The sequence below is a fragment of the Eleutherodactylus coqui genome, chromosome 6 (genome assembly GCF_035609145.1).
Source record: "Eleutherodactylus coqui strain aEleCoq1 chromosome 6, aEleCoq1.hap1, whole genome shotgun sequence".
Taxonomy (NCBI): domain Eukaryota; kingdom Metazoa; phylum Chordata; class Amphibia; order Anura; family Eleutherodactylidae; genus Eleutherodactylus; species Eleutherodactylus coqui.
In genome coordinates this window covers 143635469-143658450 of record NC_089842.1, presented here as the reverse complement: position 1 = coordinate 143658450, position 22982 = coordinate 143635469, and the positions used below count along the sequence as shown (strand labels likewise).

General features: G+C 43.1%; 1 protein-coding gene across 2 annotated transcripts in view; it reads right to left on the bottom strand.

Moving 5' to 3' along the window:
* TTYH1 (tweety family member 1) overlaps positions 1 to 22982 on the bottom strand; it is a 162414-nt gene that overhangs the window by 33719 nt on the left and 105713 nt on the right. For both annotated transcript variants that reach the window (XM_066607789.1, XM_066607790.1), the window contains exons 3-5: positions 21860 to 21971; positions 8021 to 8241; positions 3402 to 3497 (exon numbers count right to left, since the gene is read on the bottom strand). In XM_066607789.1, coding sequence (XP_066463886.1) covers positions 3402 to 3497; positions 8021 to 8241; positions 21860 to 21971 — 429 coding nt within the window. The remainder of the gene's footprint in view (positions 1 to 3401; positions 3498 to 8020; positions 8242 to 21859; positions 21972 to 22982) is intronic.

Sequence of the window (22982 nt, the reverse complement as noted above, 5' to 3'; positions counted from 1 at the left end):
TTGCGGGAGTGAACAGGGGGGGAGGGGGGGGAGAGAGAGAGAGATCTCCCCTCCGTGCCCCCCTGCTCTCCCCGCCAGCACCCGAACCTTTTCTTCCGAGCGGGCAGGTACTCGCTAAGGACAATGCTCGCTCGAGTAATTATCCATAGCGAGTATGCTCGCTCATCTCTAATCATAATGGATCCATCACAGATCCTACCAAGATCTTTTATATAAGATTTGTGAACAGAACCTCATATACAATGGGTATTATTTCTACTGCACATTATTGACAAGGCATGTAATAATAACATGTTATCCTAATGCTTCACTGTACACGTTATGCAGAAAAGAACGGTTTACTACTTATTATACAATAACTCCAGGTGGGGGACATCCTAATTACTTAAAGTGGTCTTCAGCTTCAAAATCTGTTGAAATTATGAAATCCTGCTGCCACTAGGGGGAGCTTACTGAAGACGGACATGTAATTGAATTCAACAGGAGCAGTTGAAGTCTATCTATCGTCAAAACTATAGCAGTTAGTTGGTTATTATCTGTACTGAAAAGCCCACTTAAGCCTTTTGAAAATTAGAGGAAAACAAAAAGGCGGGAAGGGGGGGGGGCAGTACCTGGGAGACCGAACTTGTAAGCCAGTCTCATTGTTACAAGTTTTCTTTTCTTCCCTTTACTTTGGAAAAGAAAACTAAATTTCTTTGTAAGTAAAAAAAGGCTGTTGTATCCCTTCCAAAGTACTCAGATAATAAAAACAGAAAAGTTGGGCTAAACATCAAGTTTTGTGGTTCTCTAAGAAAAAAATACTAAATATGATCCGGATTAGGACTGTTGGTGCATCATCACAACCAACATTTAGTGGCGACTGGATGCTTCACCAGAGCCATCGACCTGGAAGAAAATGAATATGTCTTCGATGAGGCCGACGTGCAATGCCAAGACATGGCCTTTTATTTTTGGCACAAACATAAGAAAGTGGAGGGTCAATTCCGATAACCAGATTGGAGTTAGGAAATGGGGAAAGTCGGCTTCTACCTCATTGGGGTTTTTTGCCCACCTCTGGATCAACACTGGGAGAGGGTGGGGTTATAGGCTGAATTGGATGGATGTGTGTCTTCTTTCGGCCTTACATACTATGTTACTATATTGCACCTAATTTAACCTATCAGTCTCAATCATTATATGATGAGCAAAAAGCATCACCCCATCACATTACTTGCCTGTTCTCTGGAATAACAATGCAGGGATATTTTTTTCAATCACATCCTAGTACCGTGGTGTCGAACCTATGGCACGCGTGCCAGAGGCGGCACACTGAATCCTCTCTGCTGGCACACGGGCCGACGGACGCTCACCACGGTAGTGATTACCAGCCGGGGAGCTGCAGTTCCCCGGCCTGTAATCCTGCAGCGGCGCTGATCCCGCTGCACATTCTGATACCGGCGGTGGTCCAGGTGCACCTGGGATCCTCCTCCCCTGACCTCTCCTCCTTAGTTCCATAGGAGAGAAGAAGGGAGAAGGGAGGAAACATTCCTGGCGCACACACTGTTGTTACTGTGTGCCCCTGCAGCAGCGCCGAGGAGAGTAGAAGAAGGAGGTAAGTGTATGGGTTGGGGAAGGGTTAATATTACTACTGGGGCTACTGTGGAGTTAATGTTATTACTAGGGGTACTGTGGGGTTAATATTATTACTGGGGCTACTGTATGGTTATTATCACTGGGGCTACTGTGGGGTTAATGTTACTGAGGGCGTTATTACTGCAGCTACTGTGGGGTTAATATTGCTACTGCGGGGGTTACTGTTACTGGGGCTACTGTGGTGTTAATATAGGGAACACTATTACTACTGAGGTCACTATTATTACTGAGGCCGATATAGGGGACACTATTACTGTGGAGGCCACTATTACTACTGAGGCCGATATAGGGGACACTATTACTACTGATGCCACTGTGTGGGGCACTATTATTATTGAGGGCTGATATAGGGGACACTATTACTACTGAGGCCATTATTACTACTGCGGCCGATATAGGGGACACTTACTACTGAGGCGACTGTGGGGGTCACTATTACTACTGAGGGCCGATATAGGGGTCACTATTACTACTGAGGCCGATATAGGGGACACTATTACAACTGAGGCCACTGTGGGGGTCACTATTACTGAGGCCACTGTGGGGGTCACTGTTACTACTGAGGCCACTGTGTGGGTCACTGTTACTACTGAGGCCACTGTGTGGGTCACTATTACAAATGGGACTGATATAGAGGACACTATTACTACTGAGGCCACTGTGGGGGTCACTATTATGGAGGCCACTGTGGGGGTCACTATTATTGAGGCCACTGTGGGGGTCACTGTTACTACTGAGGCCACTGTGTGGGATACTATTACAAATGGGACTGATATAGAGGACACTATTACTACTGAGGCCACTGTGGGGTACACTATTACTACTGAGATCACTCTGCACGTTGCAGTGTACCTCAAGCTGACTTTGGGTAAATTTTACACATAGTAGAAATGCTGCGGAATGTCCGCAGCGGAAATTTCTATGGCAAATTCCACAGCATTTCCTTATCAAGAAACAGTCAAAATCTGCACTATTGGTACAGTTTTGGCAGGAAATAAGTTGCGTATCTGCAGCTGATTTCATACTATGTGGTGCTCCCCTTCGCCTCCTTCGTACGCTTCCTGCCATTAGCGCCCCCCGGCTTCTGGTTTCCAGCGGCCTGGTCAGGTGAAGCCACTACAGGCCGCTGGGAACCAGAAGCCGGGGAGTGCCGACAGTGGGAAGCCTACAGAGGAGGTGAGGGGGAGCGCCACATAATATGAAATCAGCTTCGGGTACGCAACTGATTTCTAATCAAAATTCGTTTCAGGGCTCCAGCTAGGAAAAGAAACACAGGGGCGTTCTTCCCTGTCTATTGAAGCAGCCCTCTCCTTTTTATAATGACAGAGGTAAAAAAAAATCATGCATTGTGATAAGCCCGGGCACCTGACATGTTGGCATTTTTTGTGATAGATAAGTGGGTTTTGGGTGGCAGTTTGGGCACTCGGTCTCTAGGGTTCGCTATCACTCTCCTATCATAGTAGGACTCAGACCAACGTGCTGATATAGATAATGCACTTAAATGTTCCCCTATCCTGTGCACATAATAAAGAGGATATAGCGGTGGTAAACAACATATAGACAGCAGATGGCTGCAGCTAACCATGGAGAGCTTCAGCTACCACCGAACTATTTGTCTCATCGTGGGAGATAACATTTACAACTCATTTCTGTACCCAAGAAATTGCTGCTCTCTGCTGAGTAATTACTTTCAGAGCCGTTCTTACATCCTGATTGCACTTGTTCTTCAAACTCCATTACATTCACTGAACACCAGAGGGCGTACTCACACAATAACAAGCCACTTGATCTGCTTGGCCAGGCCGAGTAAGGTGAATAGACAGATAATCAGATCCAAGAGAAGCAGCAGTATGTAAGCCAACCACCTGCAGATACAAAAAGCAAAAGGAAAATGCACAATTGAAATACTTGTGACAGCAGGGGACAGGCGCGTGCCTGAAATCAGATTTATTGCATGCAGTTTCATTGATTTAGGTACAGGTTTGGTGTAATAGGACTATGATAAAGTCTCTGTTGATGTTCTATAGAGTATTTCTCATTAGGAACAAATTGTGGCTTGCAGGAACAGCAGTGGTTCGTGACCACAATAATTCATTTTTGAAAAGTCAAGCCTCATTGTTGGATGTACCGAATGCAAAATGCAAGATCAAAGGCAAACTTCACAAAGCTGTGTCTGTCTAGCCAGAATCACAAAAGCATGGATCTGCTGACTCCTGGTTGGATAGGAAAAATTGCATGAACCAGGGGCAGTTGATATGGAGGGTATTACAAAAGAGGATTAATTAAAGGAGATATATTATTAATTTATTTCATGTTGCTTACATAGCTTAGAACAGAGATCACCATCATTCACTGTCTGCAGTGGGGCTCATAATCCAATTTTCCTATCTCAGACACACGCATTGGGATGAATGTCATAGGAAGCCAATGAAGCCATCAGTATATTTTTGGAGCTTGGGTAAAAACCTATGCAAGACCATACAGGAACCCATATACAGATGCAATCAAAATTATTCAACCAACCTATTACAAATTAAGTTTGCCATCCATTTATGAATACACGGTTTACCTTCAGATCTACTACAGCTATGGGTCTGAGGCAACGATATCTGAACGTTTGTGGTGGTGGGTTATAGGACCTACGTAAGTCTTTTCATCCTTTCTCATTCTTTCCCATCCTTATTCCCGTTTTCCCTATTGCTAAGTTATAATTGATTTTCTCTTTTTTTGACCTTGTTCAGATACACTTCATCGGGGGCGTTTGCGACTTGTGATGACATTTACAATGTATCTACTTGTGGGATCTGTACTGTATTTTTTTTATTGCTTGGCGTTTGATTTACCTTTTTTTCTAAACTTGTATCATTTCCATGTTTGAAACTACTAATTTACCAGCTGTTTGCAAAAATGCAATCAAACAAGAACAATTTAAATAGCTCAGCACAACTAATATAGCAAGTGGTTTCTTCAATTTCCATACAAAATGACACTTTTAATGACTACTGCAGTCTCAGAATTATTCCACCCCTTCATGACGAGCGTCTTTAGTACTTAGTCAAGCACCTTTTTCTGTTAGGAAGTGCTGCAAAAGTAATGTACAGCCAGATACCAGCTTCTGACAGCTTCTTGCGTTCCTGGGGAATCTTAGTTCTTTCCTCATGAGCAGCAATGGCCTCCACTACAGCAATGTTCTTGGGTTTGAGTGCTGCAACCGACTTCTTCAAATCTTACAAAAGATTTTTTATGGGGTTCAAGTTAGACGACTGTGACGGCCACTCCAGAATCATCCAGGACTTCTTTTGAACCAAAATCTTGATGGACTTTTGGGTATGCTTGGAATCATTGACCTACTGGAAGGTCCAATGACCCCAAAGCTTCATCTTCTTCACATAATACATGATATTTTCTGCTAAGATTTCAAGTACTTTGTTGAATCCATCTTGCCCCCTACATGTTGCTGGTTTCTAGTGCTAGAGGAAGCAAATCTGTCCCAGAGCCTCACCAAGCCACCGACATGCTTCACTGTAGACAGGGTGTTCTTTTCACCATACGCTTCATTCTTTGTCCTCCAGATATATTGCAGATCTATAGGCCTAAAAAGTTCCAGTTTTGTTTCCTTCTTTCACCCCCAAACTTCTGTGGCTTATTTATATGGTTTTGAGCATATTGGAGCCAACATTTTTTATGCTTTCGGATTAGTAGATGGAGTTTGGGCATGAAGACCTTCATCATTTTGTATGTACCTTAATGTGCAAATGGAAAGCTCAGTGCCTTTTGCTGGCACTCTAGGGTATTTGACCACCTGCCTCCTCAGGAATCTGGTGGCAGTTGGTCATGGTTTCTTCTTTCTGCCACATCCAGATAGTGAGTGCTCTGTTAATTTTGAACTTGAAAACTATGCCTCCAACTGTATCTGTAGGAACATTCAGTGTCTTTGCTATCTTTTTGTATCCTTTTCCTTGTTTGTGCAAGTCAATGATTTCATTTCTTAACTTTTTGGCTTACTCTCCTGGCTTAAGGCCCTTTTAGACAGGCCGATAATCATTTAGATTCCCGTGATCCAGCGAGAATCTGAAAGATCATCATTCAATATAAATGCATGTCCCAGTTGAACGACGAATGAGAATTTGTTCACTTCTTGTTAGACTTCAGTTTTTGCATGCAGAAAGCTGAATAACAGATCAGCCCATGTAAGCAGGCAGCCGTTCACTTATGAACGACTGCCTGTTTACTGTGAATGGAGGATAGTAGTCCGGAACGATCCCTGGCCCATTCTGCATCCTTTCAGTAGCTTTCCTCATTCCTGTGTAAAAGCATAGGAATGACCATCACTGGGTTGACAGATCATCCTGCATAAAAGCACCCTCAGCCATATTTCTAACATGTAAACATCACAGCCAACAAAGCCCTAGCCAGTCCAGGTATTTGATGTGTTTTAATGCAAGCATACCTGCACCTGATGCAACTAATGAAGCCCTTTATTACTTGCATCAGGTGTGCTTGAGACAAACACCTCATTTACAATTGTGTGCTCTAATGAAGATTTTAATTCAGTGGACTGCAGTAGTAATTGAAAGTGGCATTTTGTGCGAATTTTGAAGGAAAAACTTGTTATATTAGTTGTGTTGAGCTATTTAAACTGTTCCTTGATTGTTTTTTTTTTCGTTTTTTTTTGCAAACAGCTGAATTTTTTTAAATTTAGCAAGTACACTTGATATGCAATGGGGGTTGGATAATTTCAATTGCAACACATGTTGACCTTGGATGGATTTCAATTCTAGACCACAGTACAAATAGGAAATCGTGCTAGCTACTGAGCCACCTATTTTTGCCTATGAATGTAAGTATTTTTGGAGCTTCTCACAGCTGGAGATAAGTGGTTGTGGCCAATCTGACATTTCCCCTGCAGTAGGTCCTGCAAGGAGAATGTAGTACTAGAGAATGGCCACTCACAGGAGAGCAGAAGATACGCCAAGACAGGAGCCACTCTTACTGAGCTGCTCATCATTCTTGGACATACAGGGATCCCACTCCTTGACATTCATATACCCTAAAATGGCATACGAATAAGGGATGCCATCTTGGTACAACCCCTTTAAGTTTAGTGCCTCTATAAATGTAAAGATGTTGTACTGGATTCATAAATTAAGAGATTGCTTCCTTAACTAAAAGCCATTTTCCTCAAGAAGAAAGACTGAACTTGAATATTTTCCACTAAAACAACAGGGATTCTGCCTTATTTTATTCTTTTAATAAAACTCAGTCATTTGTTTTTGCAAAAACTCACTGCAACATCATAATTTTCATAATGTGCCTAAAGCATATGTTCACCTTTAAACACCACTTTACAGTTTATTAATATAGACACCATCTACATAATTATGTACATAATATATTGCACTGCTTATGACCTTAAATTCCAGCTTGTATTAGAACGGAGATCTGCATTCACAATTCTGCTGGTTGTGAATAGCAAAAGTCTTGTCAACAGACGCAGTTTAACAGATCCCCTATAATGTGGTGGCACCGCAGCGTTTCCCTACAAGGTTACTGTACAATGCGTGGTATAAATACTAAAGAGCGGACTGCAGACATTGAGTCAGTAGGGAATGCTGGAGAGATTTGAGCTCTGAATACTGTGGAATATTGTTAATGCAGCTCTGAGACTTTAATTCAGGATCATGTTAGAGTCACCAATTACTTCGGAAGGGTTGTAGATAGAGATGAGTGAGCGTACTCACTAAGGCCAACTACTTGAGCGAGTAGTGCTTTATGCGAGTACCTGCCCACTCGTCTCTAAAGATTCGGGTGCCGGCGGGGGAGAGCGGTGAGTTAAGGGAGTGAGCAGGGAGGAGAGAGTGAGAGAGAGACCTCTCCCCCCCCCCCCCGTTCCTCCCCGCTCTCCCCCGACGCTCCCCGCCGGCACCTGGATCTTTACAGACGAGTGGGCAGGTACTAGCATAAGGCACTACTCGCTCGAGTAGTTTGCCTTAGCGAGTACGCTCGCTCATCTCTAGTTGTAGATACAGGAATTATTCTGATTGCCAGATTGGACTCAGGAAGGAATTTTTTAGTTTTGTTTTTTTTTAATGAAGAATATTGGCTTCTACCTCATTGAGGTTTTTTCTTTGCTTCTTCTGGATCAACATTGGTGGATAATAGGCTAAACTGGATGGACGTATGTCTTTTTTCAGCCTTACATACTATGTTACTATCAGTACAAGATAAGTAATGTATTTACAAAGTTACTCATCTGTAGGTGAAGAATTATTCTAGAGTTCTATGCAGACAAGTAGCCCAAGCAGGGATAGTATTGTGACAAGTGATGTACAACTACGAGTTGGTTAAGTTGATGTAAGGTGATCATGGTCAGCTCACAGACGCTCACCTATAATCTTCAATGAAATTCACTTGTTCTGCCACAGCATTTGGATTCAAGTCAACTCCCTTCCAGAAGGAAATCTCCGCCAAGTGCTGAGAAACCGATTCCACCTCTCTCCTGGTGTTCCGAACAATGACCACAAAATCTGTACGTTTAGAAAAAATCTCTTCCAGCTGAGTTAGGTCACTCTTCACTACCGAGTTGAGAAGTTGCACCGTGTCGGAGATCTGTGGGAACAGACATTGACCCATTAGAAACCAAGATAAATGTGTTATACTGGATCAACATTCAGTCTAATAAACCACCTTAGGCCTGTGTCACACGGACGCATGTGTGCAGCGTTTAGCATTTTCAAAATATGAGCGCGCAATACACAGTAAATAGAACCCATTGGTTCATTCATATAGGCATATTTTGCATTTCTTCACACAAAGAAAATACACAGAATGCTCTATTTCCCTGCGCATTTGCACACGAAAATAGCACATATTTATCTAACGCAATTGCGCCTGGTTTGCGCACAGTAAAAGTACAGTAAAACATGTACATTAGTCTGTATTTACACAGGTCAGAATGGTGATGCAATATATGGATGGATCGCACACGAGTAAAGAACGTATTATTTACTATGGGTTTATACACATGGGTAATTGTCCTATTTATGAAGAATCACCCATTATTATTTATGAGTGTGCAACCGGCAGGGAGAGGGGGAAGGGACGGTGCCGTTAGTTATAGTTTTAGATTTGGGTTAAAAGATCCTGTATCACGTCGTGACGCCACCGTTCCCACACACCGTTATTCTATGCGGCAGAGTAATAAACAGAGACTTGTGTTGTACCTCGGGTCCTCAGGAAAGGTTGAGGCCCGGTAAAACTTTACTTAAGGATAAGTTTGAAATAACAGGCAGTTACGGGTATCAATAACTTGCATAAAGTTGCAAGCAGAAGCTCAGAGGTTGAGAGGAAACACAGGAACAATACGGCCCTATAGTCCACATTACCTATAGGTCACCGGTCCTGGGGACCCACCCCACACTCCCACATACCCATACCTAGATCGTGCTGCATACATGATCTAGCCCCTTGGCGTAATCTTTCCTGCACATGACGCATTTCATGCACATGAAAATTTGTTTGTAGCCCTGCAGGCCACTCTCACACACACTGCTTTTTTACCGCTACTAGTGCAGTGTCCCGAGCGCCGTACTAACCGCAATACAATACTCCCATTGATTTTAATGCATTTACTTAAACCTGCACTCGAACGCGGTGTTTCTAACGCCGTGATTTTTGAAAGCTGTCTGATTTTTTTTTGCGTTTTCGTGTTACCCCTTGCTATATGGTCATAGTTTGATTAGAGCAGTGGCTGAGCTTGATTGGCTCTCTCTGTAAGTCCCATAAACATTGAATGAAGTGGCAGGGTGTATACTTGATTACCTCGTCATTCAATCTACTGAGGCCATGCAATGAGGAAAGATGGGTGGCTCTAGACCCCCTTTCTAGTGATCAGTGGGTTGCCCCTTTAAGACTTCCTTTACATTTTCACATAGTACCAGCATATTCCTTCAAGTGCAAACTGAACAGGCATTGTAGTCACTTCTGGCAAGATCCTCAATCGACACAATGAGAAACAAGGAGAGAAGACTCTGGTCATCAGAGCTAACAATCTAAGGCCTAGACCCTGTATAATCGTATACTGAGACCATTCAGCACAGCACCTCCATGCAATACAGTATTCCCCTTTAGAAGCAATGCTACAGGGGAAGAATATCTCCATAATACGACATTTGCCATAAACTTCTCCGGGTACCACATTGTGACGTCAAACTGAACTGCCCTGGGGCCACATTGACAAGTTGTTTGTAAGCGGAGTGGACTGTGACACACTGGCCTACTTACAAAATTGCACTGCTATATTTTGCATTGGGGTTATTGTCTTTAAGGTGAGAAAGTGTTATTTAATCTAACTATATTGTATTCCTTATGCCATGTACCCATAGAGTCCAGACACCACATGGCGTGTCTCGGTAGGATCTGATGAACTGTTGCCTAATTGATGTGATCATTGATGTGTTAGCCGATGGCATCATAAGTGGCGTTCCCAGATGCCATCCTACAGGAAGAGGAGATGTCAGAAGGGGTAATTACTTGGCACCCTGTACAGAGTAATAACAGATCTTGCAGCTCTGGAATCCATAACTTTTATTTTTAAGTCAATATCACTACATGTGGTCTTGTTTTTCACGAGGCAGACTGCACTTTTTTTTTAGACATTGTTTTTTCATACATGTAAGTATTTGGTTTATATTATATTGGCCACTGTTAGGGCATGTTCACATGAACTTTACATATGTAAGGTCCACGTCAGATTTTGTGACAGTTTAATCGGTGGCAGAACTCCAAGGCTGAGCCTCGTAGTTGTGCCATGGATTTTCATGTGAATCCAAGCCAAGAAATGACACGTCAAATTATTTTTTTCCGCAACGCAGATTTCAGAATTCGCTTGTAGTTCATAAAATTCAATAAAATTCTAAAATGTTGCAGACTTGCAGCGCACTTGGGCATGGAATCTGTTCGTAAATCCATGCCAAAATTCTACCATATGAATGAGGCCAAAGTGTTGTTGCCTCTCATACAGAAGGACCAGTGTGAAGGCGCTCTAAGAACCGGCAGAGATCCAATACAAGAATAGGCTAAAAAATTAGACACAATGATATTCCCCAAAACACATCAATGTAACCTGAGGAACCATTCCCCAATGCCTTGTGAAGGAGAAACTACAGAAGACACACGAGAACACAACAGTATCCTGTGTAGTTTCCCCTACTGTCCTGTGTAGGATAAACTACATCGGGCACTTCCCCATCCAGAGAACCACAACATTTGCCCGAGCTTGTTGGCCTACATACAAAGACAGGAACAAACATACTGGTGGGTGCACAATAACATGACCTGAGTATTGGCCATCTGGCAGGGTGCTATTAACCAAATGCTGAAAATATTTCCTGAAATGTTCTAAAATCTTCAATACTGATTTCCGACAGGAAGAGTTAAAGACCCTGAGCAGCTTGCAGTATGCTAATCCCTTGCCCAGTCTTAACCTCATACTTCCTATTAGTATGGCTTAGCAGTAAGGCCTGCAAGAATGTGATGTAATGGTTACAATGGTGTGTTGACAATATTACAGTTCGCCTGGCCCCAAAGCTACATAAGTAATCTGTGATAAATATCCTGATTGGGTTAGAACATTTTGTATAGCTATAGGGGGTGCTGAGGTAGTCAACAGGGCCTTGGTACTTAAAAAGGGCCTAAAGACCCACCACATAAGAAGACACCTGTATCTTAAATGGCACATGGTAGGGGGGAGCCTTTTACAGTTTTTAGAGCAGGGCTCAGGAGATTTACTGAAATTACTCAGTCGTGAAACAATTCATCATCTTTAGGAAGGTTTCAAACATAATAACTAATATAAATTATACTTATTGTAGAAAGATAAATCAGACAAACTAATAGAATAAACTCATTATTTAAATTCTTCACCATTTTCAAAATCTCTGCTTGCACTGAAACATTCTTGTTTATATCCGGAGGGCGATTCTGGAACAGGGCTCGTCAAAGGAGTGAGCTCTGATAGGTTTACCATGCCGATTGCTGTAAACCGTCTTTTAGCTCATTGCCAATAAGCAGAGATCTTGAAAACCGTGAGAAACTGTGAGAGACTGAAATAAAAAAAGTATATCAGAGAGTTGCATAAGTCATTAACTTTAAAAGGGTTTTACAAGCAAAAACTATTTCTACATGGTTGTTCACTTTGGAAAACCTTTTGTCATAGCACCGACTGCATTGTGACTACCAGGTTGCTATAGTAAGGCTGGAGTGATGTTACTATGCCAATTCTGGACAATGGGATGCTCCACGTGGAGCATGGGCAGTGTCATCTTGCACTGGACACCAAGGGATCAACATCTTCCTCTGGTTCTAGCATTGTTAGGCTAGCTGCGTTGGCTTTCAGCCCAGTTATATGTTAGAGTATTTAAACTGGCCCTTTGGTTCCCGAATTGCCAGTTATAGATCCTGTATACTGGCCAGCACTCTATGCCAGTGTGTTGTGTGTGTAGCGCTCAGTGAACCTGTGCTCAGAAGTTCTATCTAGTGTTCTGTTCCATGCTTTTGAGTCCAAGTACTCTGTGAATTGGCGTTCAGTGGTCAGCATTGCCAGTTCATCTCACACCTGGTCTTGGCTTCTCTCCCGCAGTGGGGTCGCCCCTTTTGGGGTTAGTGCTCCGCTTGAGTGGCCAGTCCAGTTTGGGTGGTTCAGGTGACACTTGATTGCCATTGTCTTGGTTCCTTGTTGCAGTCTGTCACAGCCTACTGCGTTCGACTGTAAATATCTTGTTTATCTGACCACCGGCTTGACCCCTATACAGCTACGGAACTTGTCACCTCTGATTATACCAGTCTTACCAAATGTGACACCTTTTTGTTAGAAGGGTTCTCTGACAAGAAATAGATGACAGAGGTTCTCTGTCTTTGGACTTCCAGTGATCAATTGTAAAGTGTGAGGAAGGCTGGTAAAAAGTGTTAAATTCCCCTGCAGCGCCATCACAGGAAAAATGAAGCATTACATATTGCCCAGGTAGTTGGTAAAAGATAGGATTATATTTTCAGCTTCCTTTATGCATCTATATGTGAGGCAATCCCTATGCTCATGTAATATTGCCTCCTAATCACTGATTAGCATAGACCTCTTCGAAATTGCACAACCTCAACCACTCATGATGGTGACTAGTTGGAATTAAGGTACAATGTCCAGTGGAATTGTTCATAGAGCATGGGATGACAAATTGTTGCCTTCTGCTTTACTAGGTCACAGTCCTAGGAACACCTAAAGGCACTAGAGCTACTAAAGTCAGCGTCAGTGGTACAGAAACCAAACCCTCAACCACCCCCACTGCAAATACTCATTGCCAGGCATAGCAGAGCATTTTTTTTTTGCCAGAGGCTTATGATACACAATAAGCCAACACAGTTCTGCATGAATGACTTGCTGTTTTAATGGATTGTGACAACTAACCCCCTTAGGATAACAGAGGAGGCAGGAGCTCTGCAGCAGAGGAGGCCACTTTCAACATTTGTTGTAGAGTGTAAGGGCTGCAGGTTCTAGGAGTTAAAGTGGACACAACAAATACTGAAACTTGACAATAAAGCGAAGGATAAAGAATGGAATCCCTGGATTTAAAGGCTATAGATAGCTCACATCTGGAGGAACATATTGGGATTACCAAAATGCTGTGCTGATGCAATAAAGGTTGTGGTGTATTTTAAGAAGCAAAGAACTTAACTTGCGGGTTCTTATCAACCTCCAACAAGCAATCTGTTTTCACAAAATCCTTTAAAGCGCTACGGAACAAAATGTCTCTTTATGAGAATTATAGAATGGTAGAGTTGGAAGGGACCTCAAGGGTCATCAGTTGCAACCCCCTGCTCAATGCAGGAGTCACTAAATCATCCCAGACAGTTATTTGTCCAGCCTTTGTTTGAACACTTCCATTGAAGGAGAACTCCCCACCTCATGTGGCAACCTGTTCCACTCATTGATCACCCTCACTGTCAGAAAGTTTTTTCTAATATCTAATCTGTGTCTCCTCCCTTTCAGTTTCATCCCATTGCTTCTGGTCTTTCCTTGTGCAGATGTGAATAGGGCTGACGCATGTCAGTTTTTGCTTTTCACCCTGAATTTCACCACTTCATAGAATTGTAGAGTTGGAAGGAACCTCCAGGGTCATCAGATCCATCCCCTGTTCAATGCAGGATCACTAAATCATCCCAGAGAGATATTTGTCCAGCCTCTGCTTGAACACAGAGAACTCACCACCTCCTGTGGTACCCTGTTCCACTCATTGATCACCCTCACTGTCAGAAAGCTTTTCTAATATCTAATTTGTGTCTCCTCCCTTTCAGTTTCATCTCATTGCTTCTAGTCTTTCCTTGTGCAAATGAGAATAGGGTTGACCCCTCTGCACTGTGACAGCCCTTCACATATTTGTAGACAGCTATTAAGTCTACTCTCAGCCTTCTTTTTTGCAAGCTAAACATTCCCAGATCCTTTAACCGTTCTTCATAGGACATGATTCACAGACTGCTCACCATCCTGGTAACTCTTCTCTGAACTTGCTCCAGTTTGTCTATCTCTTTTTTAAAGTGGGGTGCCCAGAACTTGACACAGTATTCCAAATTAGGTCGGACTAAGGAAGAGTATAGGGGGATAATTACCTCATATGAACTAGACTCTATGCTTCTCTTAATATATTCCAGAATTGTGTTTGCCTTTTTGGCTGCTGCATCACATTGTTGACTCATATTCAGTCCATTATCTATTAGTATACCCAAGTCTTCTTCACATGTGCTGTTGTAAGGGATAGGTCTACCTCAGATCTGTGATTTAGGTGTCATTTAGTGGTTTCCTTCTTGTGGTTTTGGAGTGAGCCATCTTTACCTATTTTTAGTCCTCAATAGTGGACTTTTTTGTAGCAGATGCTTTAGCTTTCTTAAAATGACCCCGTTGTGTTTTTTTCAGTACAATGGATTATTTGGTCAGGATATTGTAGTAGTTTTTTTTATAAAAATAATTATTTTGTGGTTCTTACTATATGGAAATCTGAGAACACCCTAAATCTGTTACACTGGATCAACCTAACAGTCATGTGCTTGTAAAGGCCATTGTATATGAAAAGGGCCTTCCCCCCCCAACATTCACTAAAATATAGACCCCATGGGTTTAGTGCCATGATTAGCTTGTTCAATTGGCATTATACACCTTAGAGACCTAATACAGACCTCTCCCTCATAATGACTGCACTTTAAGTGCGAGTGCTTTGAATGGGTGTGTGTGGTCCCTTTTCTTTTGCATTGTTCCATTCATTGTTGGTGAATATCCTATTGTCTAGTATTTTAAAGGGGTTTCCAAAGTAGTTTTTTTTTTTTTTAAACATGTTTCCCAGGCAGTAAAATAACTAACTGACATATACTCTCCTCTTCTCACTCCCTGAATCTCCTGTGCTGCTGCTCTGTTCTCTGCTGTGGTTGTTTATTTACAAGCTGTAATCCCGACTGTTTAATGAATGTCATAGGCTGCTGCAGCCAATGACAGAGCTCAACGATCGATCAAGCCCTGCCATTGGCTGCAGCAGCCTGTGACATCCAGTAAACAATCTGGGGCGGGCAGTAAATGTGATGTCAGAGGGGAGACCTTGAGCAGCAATGTGGGACACACTTAGGGAGCAGAGAGAAGTGAGTATATGCTGGTTAGTTATTTTACTGCATGGGGAGTGGCGTTTTGCCAAAAAAACAACTAAAAAGTACTTAACCCCTACAACTTGCACTGCTACATATAGAAATAAGGTTCTAAAAAAAATCAGGTAAAGTGGATGTGATGAAGATGTATGATGAATATATATATGTGCATAGATTTGATACCCACAAGGCTAACTTGGTCTTATCAGGTGTGCTCCTCGCAATGTCCAAGATCTCTTATTGCAGGAAAATAGCTCTATGGGGGTGCTCTAATCTTTGGAGAGAGTATCATATTTGCCACCTAAAGCTAGTTCCATAAGAAGCCATATGTAGGTTGGACAAACTTTAAAGGGAAAAGCATATGGACATTTACTGCCCAAATCCAGAAACCTCCACCACCAACTTGGGAAAGGACAGGAAGATGGACTGTTTAATATTGGTTGCATTTCTTTTATAACCTCACTGTCCAGTTCTAACTCAGGGATTTGCTTAATGAACTAATGGACAGTCCTGCAAACTGCGCCAGGGATTAGGAACTTTAAATGATGTGTGGGACAACAGAAATGTGTTACATTTGATGGGAGCTACCCATTACAACTGGAATGTGCGCTATTTTCCTTTTTTTTTCGTAAGCACTGCGTTTTTTTACATTAAAGTCTAAAAATTTTGGTAAGTGTGCTCTGACCTTAAGCCTTTATTGGTGCTAACCCTTTGATTGCTGTTTGAGAGCAGTTTGTGTGTGTGTGTATGCAGGTCCTTTAACCATCAGTAGGATTGGTGACAGCGAGATTTTGGGGTATATGGACTGTGTTGGGGTGTGATCTATACTCAATTGGCAGTCTGAATGGAAGCTGTGTGCAATATTGAGTGGCTAAGATAGATCAACCCCAGGTGGATGCATCCAAGTGACATGTTGTGAGAGTGCATACGTGACAGTGGGTTTAGGTAACCTGTGATGATGTTATTGGATTTTTCCGCTTGCCATATAAACACAACATGTTATGGAATAAGAGGCAGAAACAGAAATTAAATATGGGTTGGTCACTCCTGTGCTACCTGTTGACATCAACAGACTTCACCTGGTACCAATGACTTGGCCCCCTCAGTAGACCATGCATGGCCCTGGAATGGAAACGGATTAGGAGTAACACTCTGTCATGGATCTAGTATGCCTGTTGCATGTTATTTCATTCCCACATGTATGTTATATTCATAAAATCCTAGCACAACTTTTGGGTTGGCATTGTTTTCGTATTGTAATATAGAAAGCTAATGTAGTAGCTCTGTATGCAGCTCCTTGTAAAGCCACACATATAATTTTGTAGTATCCCCATGAACAAAGAAAGCCCAAGGGAGTTTTTCCTCTAATGGGGTATATGCCCCTGGTTATGAGTGCTACAGATAAGTGTGTCTTCAAGTAATTCTACCTTGACCAGGGTATTTAAACACAAGGCTAGGTTAGCAAATTGAATGTTTGGCACAGGTTAGTTATGGATACAGGTAAAATTGGTGATAGACATTACAATAGATGCACCCATTAAACGCCTTTCAGCTACCTTGATTTAGATCTTGAGAGAAAGTCTTGAGGAAAAGAAGAAAAAGTTATTTTCAGAAATAGAGCTGCCTTGAGAAGGGTAGATGTTGAGGAATTAAGTGATCAAAATAAATCCAGCTTTGAAGTCTTTCTTGTTTCTGTAGTATGAAAGTTCTACCAAAACACAATCCCAGGATTACCTAAATGGTAACCTAGGTCAACTTCCAGGACCCAGATGCAGGTTATAGAATAGGATGCTTAACCCATTTGTGGTTTTATTGCTGCAGTCAAATTCTTCATTTAAAGGTTCTTCAAAAGTAAAAATCAGTCTTAGAGAAATGCAAAAAAAATTCTATGAATTCAAAGGATTGAACTCTCTTTGAAGTTTCTTTGGTTGTATATAGTCCTTTTCATCACTTGTTAAGTTCCTTACTTTTTCATTGTAGTTTCTATCTTCATTTTTGGCCATGCCAGTATATTACAATACATGTATATCTTAAATATAATAAATTCCACACCAATACAAATGCACAGCAAAACCTGAGTGAAGGAATTCAAGTTTGAATCCGTGATACAGCTTCAAGGTTCAAATCTGTGCAAGGGCAATATCTGTATAAGGCTTTTATGTTCTCTGTGTGTGTTCTTCCTGTTCATTTTCTCCTATGGAGCAGAACAGACCAGTGTGATGGCTCAGTTGGTAGCCCTGCTGCATTGTAGTGCTGGAGTTGTCAGTTCAAGTCTGGAAGGGGTTTTTCAAAGTTAATGCAGATGTTGTCCTTGATGGGATTTGAACCTAGGACCCTAGCACTAAACGGCAACAGTACTAACAACTGAGCTACACACATAGAAGAAACAAACCACAGACTTTCTTTGAGTTTTATTTTCAAAATGATTTTCTGGCACTTTTTGCTACAAATCGGGTAGAGATGATTCAATCAGACTGCCAGCCAGCATGTAATAAACTCCCCACCATCCACGACTTTTTTTTACTGCTGAATCTTTAAATCTGCTCGCTCTCACAGAAACGTGGATCCAGCAGTCTGACACAGCTTTCTCTGCTGCACTATCTTATAATGGCCTGCAATTGTCCCATTCCCTGAGACCAGATGACAGGCGTGGCGGAGGAGTAGGTGCTCTTCTCTCCCCAAATTGTACCTACCACGTCACCCCCCTTGTACCCTCACTCACTTTTCCATCATTTGAGGCACATATGCTACGGCTTTTCCGCCCGCTGTCCATGCGAGTAGCAATTATCTACCGCCCCCTAGGTGCTCCTCGCCTGTTTCTGGGCCATTTTGCTGCCTGGCTCCCCCACTTCCTATCCTGCGAAATTCCAACCTTCACCCTAGGTGATTTTAACATCCCCACTAATGACCCCATCTCTCCATCTGCCTCCCACAGCTTTTTTCGCTCACCTCTTCCCTTGGTCTCTCTCAACACACAGCCTCTCCCACTCACAGGGATGGAAACACTCTTGATCTGGTCTTCCTCTGTCTCTGCTCTGCTTCCAACTTCACTAACTCCCCTCTCCCGCTCTTGGATCATAACCTCCTCGCTTTCTCTATCATGCTTCCAAACATTTCTCCAGACCCACCTACCTACCGTACCTACAGGAACCTTAAGGGCTCATGTCCACGGGCAAAAGAAGAATTAAAATCCGCAGCGGATTTGAACTCTTCTCCTGCCCGCGGATCCGCACCCCATAGGGATGCATTGACCACCCGCGGGGTAGATAAATACCCGCGGATGGTCAATAAAAGTGATTTTTTTAAAAATGGAGCATGAAAAAATCTGGACCATGCTCCATTTTCGTGCGGGTCTCCCGCGGGGACGGCTCCCGCGGGCTTCTATTGAAGCCTATGGAAGCCGTCCGGATCCGCGGGAGACCTAAAATAGGAATTTAAAAGAATTTACTCATCCGGAGCGGGCGGGGAAGGTCTTCTTTTCCTCACGGCCGGATCTTTCTTGCTTCGGCTCGGCGGATGTGCCCGGCGCATGCGCGCGGCACATCAGCGACGTGCCGTCGGCGTGACGAGTTCATCCGCCGGCCGAAAAAGAAGATCCGGCCGTGAGGAAGAGAAGACTTTCCCCGCCCGCTCCGGATGAGTAAATTCTTTTAAATTCCTATTTTCAGCGCTCATGTCCGCGGGGCAGGAGGGACCCGCTGCAGATTCTCCATGTAGAATCCGTAGCGGGCCTGATTTTCCCCGTGGACATGAGGCCTAAGGCCACTCACACCCAGGACTTTGCCGAGTCCCTACAGTTCTCTCTGTCCCCTATCTCTCTCCTTTCCTGCCCCAACCTGGCTGCCGCCCACTACAACACCGCTCTCAAACATGCCCTGGATGAAGCAGCACCCCCCATGACTCAAGCCATCCAAAGCAGAACGCAGCAACCCTGGCTCACGCCTCAAACACGCTTCATCCGGCGGTGCTCTAAAAGTGCTAAACAGCTGTGCAGGAAGTCGCAAACGTCCGCGGACTTTCTCCACTACAAATTCATGCTCAAAACCTACAACCTTGCCCTCCACCATGCCAAACAAGTCTACTTTACCTCTCTCGTCTCCTCACTATCACACAACACTAAACGGCTCTTTGATACTTTTTACTCCCTTCTCAGCCCTAAATGGCAACCCCTGGTGACGGATCTCAGAGCTGTAGAGTTGGCTGCCTACTTCAAAAAGAAAATTGAAGGCATCCATCAGGAAATAACTTCCCAATCCCAGACTAGCCCTGACCCTAGTCTTATCAGCACTGCATCTAGCGCCTGCTCACTGACTGTACTTAGCCCAATGACAGAGGAAGAAGTCTCCAAATTGCTCTTCTCTGCTCGCCCCACCACCTGCTCTAGTGACCCTCTCCCCTAACACCTACTCCGATCCATCTCCCCAGTGGTCATCTCCCATCTTACCACTATATTCAACCTCTCTCTGACCTCTGGCATCTTTCCCTCTTCTTTCAAACACACCATCATATCCCCACTGCTAAAGAAGTCGACTCTTGACGCGACTAATGCTGCCAACTACCGACTCATCTCTAACCTCCCCTTCATCTCCAAACTACTAAAACACCTAGTTTACTCCTGCCTTGTAAGCTATCAGAGAACTCTCTCGTCAACCCCCTACAGTCTGGCTTCCGACCCCAACACTTGACAGAAACTGCCCTTACAAGGGTATCCAATGACCTACTGACAGCCAAATAGAGGGGCAATTACTCCCTACTGATCCTCCTTGACCTCTCCACAGCATTTGACAAAACTCCTCCTCCTTATGCTTCGCTCCATTGACCTAAAGGACACTGCTCTCTCCTGGTTCTCCTCCTACCTATCTTTCTGCTCTTTCAGCGTCTCCTTTGCTGGCTCTACCTCTCCTCCTCTTCCCCTTGCTGTTGGGGTCCCCCAGGGCTCGGTCCTCGGCCTCCTCCTTTTCTCTATCTACACAGTCCCTATTGGACAAACCATCAGGAGTTTTGGCCTCCAATACCACCTCTATGCTGACGACACCCAGCTATACACCTCTTCCCGTGACATCTCTGCACCTTTCCTCCAAAACATCACCGACTGTCTGTCTGCTGTCTCTAACACTATGTCCTCTCTCTACCTAAAACTAAAGCTTTCTAAAACTGACTTATTGGTATTTCCACCCTCCACTAACCGACCTCATCCTGACATCTCCATCTCAGTGTGTGGCGCCACCATAACTCCCAGACAGCATGCTACTGCCTTGGGGTCATATTTGATTCCGATCTCTCATTTACCCCCTAGATCCAATCTCTTTCCCGAGCATGTCAGCTGCACCTCAAGAACATTGCAAGATTCCACTCTTTTCTCATTGTAGACACCCTAAAAATGCTTATTGTTGCCCTCATCCACTCACGGCTCGATTATTGCAACTCGTTGCTAATCGGCCTCCCTGGCTCCAGACTCTACCCTCTCCAATCCATCCTGAATGCAGCAGCCAGGCTCATCTTCCTGTCCAGCCGCTAGTCGGATGCCTTTGCCCTGTGCCAGTCACTGCACTGGCTGCCCCTTAAAGGCAGAATTCAATTTAAACTCATTACCTTCATCCACAAAACCCTCCACAGCGAAGCACCCCCCTATATTGCCTCCCTCATCTCAATCCATCACCCAGCCTGGGCTCTCCGCTCTGCTAACGAAACTAGACTGCGTACGCCTCTAATTCGAACTTCTCATTTCCGCCTCCAAGACTTCTCCAGAGCAGCACCAGTCCTCTGGAACACACTACCAAAGGCTACCTAGGCAATCCAGGACTCGAAAAACTTCAGGTGTGCTCTAAAAACGCACCTCTTCAGGGAGGCATACCACATTCCCTAAACAAATCTCCTCTGTACGCCACCAGATAACATGCTCCCTGACCTACTAACTGCAATCCCTGCTAGCCATCATAAACCGCCCCTGCAGTCATAACGTTTCTGCCATCACACCTGTAAATGTCTGACCATTGTCTGTGTATCCCTGTGTATCCCTCACTCTCCACCTTGCCATACCGTGCACATCTCCAGCCCCTTTACCTTCTGTATCACTCCATTACTTGTAGTAGGTAAGCTCATTGTAGCAGGACCCTCACCCCTATTGTTTCCATCAACAGATTACTTTGTAAGCGTGGTTCTGTAATTTTTGTACTTTTGTCTTTCTGTATTCCCCCTGTGTATGGAAGGGCTGCAGAATATGTTGGCGCTATACAAATAAAGATTATTATTATTTGTAATTTGGATCAGGCAAGGATCATGCAAGTTGCAATTCTGACATCTTATATTGGAGGAGAGTAGAAAGATAAGTGAACGATCTAGCCAAAATTAGTGGGTCCAGGTGAGTTTTTGGATTTGCATGGAAGGGACTTTCAAGGAATTTCCAAAAAAAATATCAACTGTATTTTACTTACAACTCTTTTCTATTATGGAATGTTATTAGTGGCCTATGCCTTGCCACCATAAATTACAACTCATGAATCAAAATAACATTGATATGATATATGCCATATATATTCTCAAAACTCACCAGTAAGTCAATGGAGGACAATGTATGGTTGGCATTCATGAGAGAATAGGTCACTTGATATACACCATCATTTGTTTCACTATTTCCATAGAAACCAATGCCAATACCAGCACTGTGAAGAGAAAAGGAAAGTGAAAAAGTTATAGAAGTGTCACTGTAAATCCCAAGATAACATTAACAAGGAATTAATTTACACTGCTTAAAATTCGCAATTAACATGTAACTTAAAAGGAATTTTTAAGTGACTCAGCCTTATTTCTCCAAGGAGTTGGTATCTAGGTCTGCATTGCCCAGAATACCTTCAATAGCCTAGAAAAAAATCTTCTTTTGATGTATAATCTGTATTCTTGATAACAGATTGCATTTTATGTATTTGTATTTAATCACTGAAGTCATTTGACTATGTAGAGTACCAGAGGATCCTCTGGTGAACCCAGGCTCCAACCCAAAATTGGGCTCCAAATGGTTCGGCTGAAGACAAGCCCATTTGGAGGTAACTTTAAAGCCAATTACTTGTCACTAGGGGCTATTTACTATGAGTTGATTCACAAATAACCTATTAGACTTTATTGATAGGTCATGTGTGCAAACATTAACAGTGTGAATTTAACAGTGCAATTTAATATAAACATGCACATCTTCTATATGGCTGCAAAGTTGGCCCTCAGGATCATTTGCCCATGTTGGACCATGAGGTTTTAGTCTGATACCAAGGATGGCCTATCAGTGTATGGCTCTGGTGAAGCCACAGGGTCAGAACTTCCAATTAACCAAGTGTCCAGAACTATGTTTAATAAGGAAAACAATGGGGAACCAGTTTGGCATGAATTACTGCTCTAGTTATTGCATGTACCAACATACCTGTAATTTTATTGCAGTCAAGCAACTAAACATTAAAATAGTATGTCCATTCAAAATTGAAGTCCAACAATAAGGCTAAGGCTACAAGGCAACTTTTTACCATGATCAAAGGTCACCATGTATCCCAGTAACCTTTCAATCACATTAAAGTCCATGGGATTATGGTGCAAGTCACAGGTTATTATGACATAACATGCAGATCACAAAAAAATCTAACAACCATCTCCTCCATTTTTCATCCCTGATCTCTGTAATACGTTAT